This window comes from Capronia epimyces (assembly GCF_000585565.1).
Source record: "Capronia epimyces CBS 606.96 chromosome Unknown aczIQ-supercont1.7, whole genome shotgun sequence".
Classification (NCBI taxonomy): domain Eukaryota; kingdom Fungi; phylum Ascomycota; class Eurotiomycetes; order Chaetothyriales; family Herpotrichiellaceae; genus Capronia; species Capronia epimyces.
In genome coordinates, this window is record NW_006912910.1 from 1,016,069 (window position 1) to 1,023,679 (window position 7,611).

Consider the following 7,611-nt stretch of genomic DNA (forward strand, 5'->3'; position numbering starts at 1 on the left):
TGAAATGAAATGAAATGAAATGAAATGAAATGAAATGAAATGAAATGAAATGAAATGAAATGAAATGAAATGAAATGAAATGAAATGAAATGAATGCTAGCAGGCAGAGCAACACCAAGCAGACCAGGGCTTAATTCTAACACAGCATGAGGTGCTTCAAATTTATTTGCACCCACTGGCCATCAAGTTGATGTATTGTATCCGTGCCGTACCTGATTAGGTACTGTACTCTTAGGTACCTAAGTATAAGTACCTCAGGTAGGTAGGTATCCATATATTCATATATTCATATATTCTATCTTTGTCTTGACCCTTGACCCTTGACCCTTGATCCTGACCCTTGACCCTTGAGCGCCACAACACCAAGCATCTATCTTACATATGTCCCTTTCCTTTGTCCCTTGATCCCTTGTGGTCGTTCCCTTCCCTTCCCTTTTTTCCCCAACACAACACAACACAACACATACTATGGATTCCGGACCCGGACCCAGACCCGTAGGAGTACGAGTACGAGTAGCTTAGCTGATGCACCTGCACTTGCACTTGCACTTGCACTTGCACTTGCTACAAGGCCAACCGTTGAGTAGCTGACTTGCACCTTACAAGGCCAGCCGTTGAGTCAGGGGCGAAAATCAAAATCAAAATCAAAATCAAAATCAAATCGCCACAAGAAAAATAACCCGAAACCAATAGCCGGCTGAGTCGCCAGAAACCTCTATGACTTAGAGGAGATTCATTAATACAACGGCAAATACTAGCAGTCCAACCTTCTTCATGGCAACAGCCTCCATGGTCTCGGCCCCGCTCAGATAGTAGGCCGCTCCGAGATAACTGCAACTGATGACACCCGAGTCATTACTCCGGCTACCATAGCTGTCCTCAAGTCCCGCACCCTCCAGGGGACAAGCAAACCCAAGACTCGCCGGACAACTCTGAACCAGGTCATAACACAAGTCCTTACATGGAAGCACTTCCTTGTACGGGCCCGGTTGAATCGACTCGTCGATCAATGGATTCCGTGATGAATTGGTCGCCACGGAGTTGAGGAGCGCTTGCTCAACGTGCAATTGAGAAGCAGAGATGCTCGAGCCGTTGACAAAAGGTTGGCCGAGATTGCGCGGTTTGAGCCACGAATGGTTGTCAGATAAGTCGGCGCAACGAGGAATGGTGACGGCGCAGAGCCACTGTTTGTAGGCCCGGGCGCAGTCGTCGCAGTTCCGGGCTAGTGAGTACTGAGCGCTCGAGGTGGTGTTGCATGGTATCTGCTGAAGGGAGTAGTTGAAGTATTGGTACATCTGGGCCGCGTGGGAATCGTACAACGCGGCCAATCCGGGCAAGCCCGTTGTAGGGTCGAACTTGTGTGGGTTGGTGGGAACGGCGTAGGCGACTTCGGAACAGAAGGAGAGATTGTACATCAAGGCGCAGTTGTCCTCGGTTTTAGTCTGGAAGTCGATGGCTTGCCAGACTGTGCCTCCGCCTCCGACGACGCCATTCCCAGATGCCGTCGAGTTGCCATTCATGACGAGAAAGCCCCAGTATTGAGACGTGGCGTTGAGTCCCGTGATGTAGAACTGCTCCTTCGGTTTCCCTCCAAGACCTCGGTTGGTCATTTTGGCAACGTTCTGACTCTCAATTCCCGGCACGTTCGCCGCTAATCGGGCCGTGTTCTTCAAGCCGCAGAAAGAGTTTTTGACTCCGAGGATAGCCGTATCATTGTGGTTGGCAGCAAACACTCCCCACGGAGGACTGAGATTCATCCAGTCCTGGTATACCGTCTCATTTGGCTGGGCTTGGGTGGTGTCATTGGTGATGAGCAGTGCTGCATGGTTGTCGCTATCAACAAAGTGGAGGTTCGTCACATTGGACTTGGAGCCGTGGAAAGGAGCATCGACCGAAGCAGCTATCTCGTAGTTCCAGATGCCAGCAAACTGTGTCGTGTTAGGTGCAGACACCCCGACAAACACATCGTTGTCAGCATCCACCTCGTATATGGCATATCCTCCGTCCACCTCGACAGTATTCCCAGACTCTGGACCGGGCTTCTGGTTGGACTGAGACAAAGAGATGTACATCTGCAGCTGCGGTGGAGTTGAGTTGCTTGCATCGCCGTCGGTGGTGTTGGGAGAAGGTTGCAAGCACGTATTGAGTGTAATATAAACTCTTTTCCCGTCTTGTCGCTTTTTGAGCCCACCTACTTCTTCATCTAATTCCCGCGTCTCCAATTTGTCGGATGGCAGTCCAGGCCCGGTGGTACCTCCCGGTCCGTCGATAACATCCTTTGGCATGACCCAGTGTTGGGTTTCACCGACGTTGATGTTACTGTTCTGGGGGGCATTGTTGGCCAATGCTGACACCCCAGCCTCCGCTCGTGATACTATCTTGACTGCCTCTTGCCCCTGCGCTCCTTCACCAAAGATGTCACTTTCTCCCTCGTCATATATCAGGTAGTGATTGTGATCTTCGGGCGGTATCCGAGGACCAAGCTCGGCGGCATATGCGAAGTGTGGTTTGCTCAGGAACAGGTATACCGCGAGTAAAACGAGAGATGCTGCCAGCGAAGCAACGAACCTCGATTGGAGAGGCGTGAGTTTGGGAGGAAAGGGCATGGTTGAAGGCCAGCTTCTAGGATCGGACTGCTACGAAAGGGACGGGGACGGAGGACGGAGGACGACTGGCTCTGCTGGCAAGGGACTGCTATGATGACATGGTCGGTCTGGAGTTCGAGCAGTCGAATGGTGTTGGATTATGCAGTTGTGAGCGACAGACGAATGCTGAGCCCGGGTATTGCACGTCAAGGACGTGGAAATAGGGACATATCTGGAGTACAGTACAGTACAGTATGGACGTATAGCCAGGATAGAGGGAGGATTTGCGGGACTCCCGCTCCATCGGGGATTTGGAGGTCAGCCACTGCGCCACTGCGCCACTGCCACTGCCACTGCCACTGCCACAATGCTTTAGCCGTGAAGTCAGGTGAAATCACGTGAAGTCACGTGAAGGCAAGGTGAAGGCAAGGTGAAGGCACGTGACGGTGCCTCCCCCATCCACCTCTAGTTTGTCCTTCAACGTCCATGTAACTTTCATCCCATCCTACATGTACTGATAGTAATATTGTATCTTTTCTAGATAGCAAGTCCACCTAGGCGGCTGCCCGTAATGGCAGAGCTGTGCGAGCATAAGCCTACCATTGGGTGCGTTCTCACGGCGCTCCCAGGATGTTGTGCCTGTGCCGACAGACGACCGCCGGCGACTGCCTACCCCGTCTACATCGATGGCCAGGGAATGAGGCTCCGAGGCAAGCGCTGGCAACGTTATTGCTGGAAGTGTCGTGGTAGGTCTATACAAGTGCTTTCTGCCGTCTTGGGCTCTGGACCACACCCGCACTCTGCTCTACAACATCCATCCACTTATTGACATATTGTTAATCTGCTCCAGATTATTGGAATCTACAGTCACAGTCTACTTCCTCTCACTCGCTATCTATAACCCCAACCCCTCGAAACACAGACATGTCCACTGCACCAAACCCACCCGAAGAAGGCCAGCAAGACAACGTGAATCCCGTTAATGTACGGTCAGGTCCTCCATCTTGGTCCTTCGAGTCAATTACCATTCCTCAACCAACCCTCCGCCATGACCCGTCTCATCCTGTCGCGCACCACAGTACTCTTGCGCCACGGAATCCCACATCAGGAACCGCCATGGTCCATGTGCATGGCCAGGCTGTCACCCCACGCCTCTCCAGACGTCAAGCTCATGCCGACCTCTCGAACTCCGATGACAACGCCAGAGAGTCGGGCACGATCAGAAGGAGACGACGGCCTGTTGCCAATCCGTTCGGTACTAGAGAGGAAATTGAGTCAGACGGCTATCAGAGCCCTGTCGCGGACCTGTTTGGCAGAGCCTGGATTCGTTATAGAGAGCATCAGGAGGCTGGTCGAGCAACCGGGACCCCTGCTGAAGTTGAAAGGCAGACGGCTGGAGATGTCAACATCCTAGGCACCGGACCGCCAAGGTCTGACGGGGTTGGTCTAGATAGGACTATGGCTCTGAACCGCCAGAGAAACGACATGGAAGATCGGTCCCTGTTCATGGCCTTGGAAGCTTCACTCCGCCAGCGCCAGCGAGAAAACCCTCATGCACACCCGAGAGTCAACCCTATCGATCAGCAGTCCACGCGACCGCGGCCGCTCGAAAGTGAGGAAATGACCGTCAACATTGCGTGTAAGATATGTTGCGAACAAAAAGTTGATACTCTCCTGGAACCCTGCATGCATGTCGCTATATGTCACTGGTGCTCGGAAGTGGTCCGCGAACGTGCTCGTGAATCTGCTCGCCGGCGTCGAAATGAGCCAGACCGGAGAACGGATGAGGAGGATAAATGGAAATGTCCCATCTGCCGACGTGATGTCACACAGTCAAGAAGAGTGTATCTGGCGTGAAGAATCGTTGGCGGGGGATATTGAAGTCACGAATTGGGTTGGCTTCCTTATTGTGCATCAAGATCTTATGAAAGTATCTGCGTTAGGCGTTGACCTCGGATGGCACGGGCGTGCAACCCCAACTGTCTGGCCTGGATGAATCAGGCACTGTGATATGTGGAGCGGGAAATCTCATGTGAGTTGGACTAGGTCAAGAGGGTCTGTAGACAATAATCACAGACGAACGTAGCATTGCATTGCCTTACCATGCCTGCCTCTGTGCCTTATACCTCCTTGACATTGCAGATCTGGAATTGAACATACATGCTTGAAGGTTCTAGATGCACCAGGAGAGAAGCAACCGAGATATCGACGATGCCGTGTTGACGTTGGTGGCTGAAAAGGAAGGATGATTGATCAATCTAGAGCCTTGGGCATAATGGCAAGATCTGTCCAAAGACAGCGCCACCTTCCTACCTGCCTACAGCCCTAGCTTTTAGAAAGCAGCCGGTTCATGGACTGGCAACGGGACAACTCACGGACAGATCAGGAATTGTTCACGGGCCTCCTTCCTACCTTTCCGAAACTCATCTGAAACACGGGTACTCTCGGCAAGACTGCCCTGATACCAGGCACACGTAGACCAGAGCAAATGTACAAACCTGGGGGAGGTTGACCAGAACGTCCAGGAAGCGTTGTGGTAGCAAAGTGAAGTTTGCCTTTGACAGTGGACAGAAACCACAAGATTTTGATGCCAGCTAGCCAAGTGAAGATTGTCCCCACGGTCGCCAGAAGTGGCATGGTTTGCCCTCTGAAAAGGAGAGAGTGCAGAAGTTCTCCTACCAAGAACTCGTGTCATCTGTAGGACAACACGCAAGATATCCTCAATCACGTATCGGGAAAGGGAAGATGTTTCGAGGGCTGAGAGACTGTTGCTCACCGTTTTCGTAGCGGAAGTACATCAAAGGCGAGGAACCGGCGCAAGACCAGACTCGTCAGTATGAGCTGCTCCACCACCACCCTATCTAACCGCAAGATCAACCAGGAAAAGGACATTTTGTGGCCGGAAAAGGCGTCGTTGGATGCAACCTCGGAATGAAGGTTCGACAAGATATCAACAAATCGGGGTGTTTAGGGAACTTGGACGGCATCTTTTGCGTGGTCGTGTCTGCCTTGTTGGATTCCCCTATAACCCTGTACACGCCCGACGTGCCTCGCAGATCAGGGCGAAGTTACGGGGGTACCTGAGTAGTGAGTTACATACCCTGACTTGAGAAAGGGAGTCCGTGCACGGGTGGATTCAGGGGAGTGCTATCGCAAAATCTAGGCGTCAGCATTATTCCCGTAAGCCAACCCACCAGTTAGTCACTATTAGCAGATCCATAGCACCGAGCGATTCGAAATCCAAAACCACGACGGGCCAATTCTTGCATACCAATTTGGGAACCGGGGTAATCTCCAAGTTTGTAATGAGGCAACCTTGAGACGGGGCGCCGACTCAGGCTGGACACTCGGGTCTGCCTGCTCAGAGGAGATGTCCAGTTGGTCGCAACAGAAGTTGAAGTTCTCCAAGCAAAGTGGAGCTGCGCCGTATCGAGACGAGACTTCGAAACAGCAAAGGGTCGAATCAGTAACCGGAAATGAAAAGGCAACCACCTGCTTGTCGCATGATATCCCTGATCTGGGCATGGATGCGTCCACGGATACAGAAGATGGGATTTGTCCGAGACCTGGCGACAGCTAGGATCATTTATTGGATCCTGGTCGACCCGTTTTGGCTGCCTGTTCGGAGGCAAAATCGACATGGGAGTGTCGATTCTCCTGACCGGGTTAAGACAACCAGAGAGGCTCCAATTATATTAAGAAGCTGACAGGAGACAGCCACCTTCCTGGTACTTTGTAATAATCCGACCATGGCGGGTCTCGTAGGGTGACAACATGCGGTGTACGGAGACGTGGTCGAGCTGCCAGCACATCGTGTACTGTGGATATCATGTGAGCCTTGTCATGGTCCCCGGTCAGCCGATTGCAAGACCTGTACGGACTAGGTAAGTGCCTGATGGTGTTGCGCACGATGGGCAGATAGATTTGTTGGCATTAGCAGCCTGAAAATAGCCCCCAGTGCAAATCTCGTCCTCGATTCGTGCCATTGCAAGGCCACTCACATGTCTGAAGGCGAGCTGGAAATGGGATGAGGCGAAAGGACAGGGGTCGGCCAACCTCTAAGTTCTTCTTTATCCCTACGGCCTCTTGTTCTGTCGTGGCTTTGCTGACAACGTGATGCTATGAGTTGTGGAGATTTCGCGACGGTCAGCGGGCAGGGTGCCAACTCTTGCCATGTGTTGACTCGGTACAGTCGAAGGGGAGGCGATGCGAAGGCGACAATGCCGGCAGTCCCTCTCAGCGTACAGCGAATGACTTCTCAGCCCTCTGAGTGTACAGCGAATGACATCTTAGATGGCGATAATAATCTTGGGAGTGCCACCTCCTTTCTCTTTCACATCGTGGCCACATGGATCCTCAAGCACAACAGAGATTACGTATGCCACTGGCTGCTGCGGTGGTATCCCACAAAGCGTTGGGGGAGCGGGAAGGCCCAGATTGGGGGCTGTGTAATTCGCCACAGGTCGATCTAAACAATGGAACGCGCGGAGTGTATGGATACCACACTATTCTCATGGCTTTGCAAACATCTGAGTAGGGGTAGAAGGTATAGAGAGCATGACAGCCAGTTGATGATCCGCATACCCCGGTTGAGAGAGGGTGATAAGGCTGAGGCTGAGGCGGCTTCAAATAGGTCTTGAACGAGGCTAGCGAGTTCTGCGATGGAGATGGACAAGTGGAAGACCGCCGGTACTGACCCTTGCCTCGAAGTTGAGAAACCGGCGACGGTGACGATGGTGACGCTGGTGGCACTGATGAAGAGACATGTCGTCAGCTGGGCGACGTCGATGTGAGTGACAGGATGGAGTACTGAGGGCGTTGTGACTGAGGGCGGAGGGCGCAGGCCGATACCAAAGTACTGTAAATACTCCCTCCGTCCAAGTGGTGGAAGCACAAGTTGGTGCAAGTGGTAACACGTGGTAAGCTTCTGGCGCCTTATGTAATCGCTGCATACGCCACGGTGCCACACTGGTGATACTGTCGCTTCATGTTCGACTCGATCCTTTGCATTCACTCCCACTCGCTA

At 52.4% G+C, this 7,611-nt stretch overlaps 2 protein-coding genes across 2 annotated transcripts; one reads left to right on the forward strand and one right to left on the reverse strand.

The window, feature by feature from the left end:
- Positions 1–722: 722 nt before the first annotated feature.
- Positions 723–2,606, reverse strand: A1O3_08167 (uncharacterized protein; the record flags this gene model as incomplete). Its single annotated transcript, XM_007738266.1, has 1 exon — positions 723–2,606. One exon carries the CDS (start codon positions 2,604–2,606, stop codon positions 723–725), a length of 1,884 nt encoding a protein of 627 aa, XP_007736456.1.
- A 903-nt stretch (positions 2,607–3,509) lies between these two features.
- Positions 3,510–4,442, forward strand: A1O3_08168 (uncharacterized protein; the record flags this gene model as incomplete). The annotated part of the gene is made up of 1 exon (XM_007738267.1): positions 3,510–4,442. The coding sequence occupies one exon, from the start codon at positions 3,510–3,512 to the stop codon at positions 4,440–4,442; it is 933 nt and encodes a 310-aa protein (XP_007736457.1).
- Between the last annotated feature and the right edge of the window lie 3,169 nt (positions 4,443–7,611).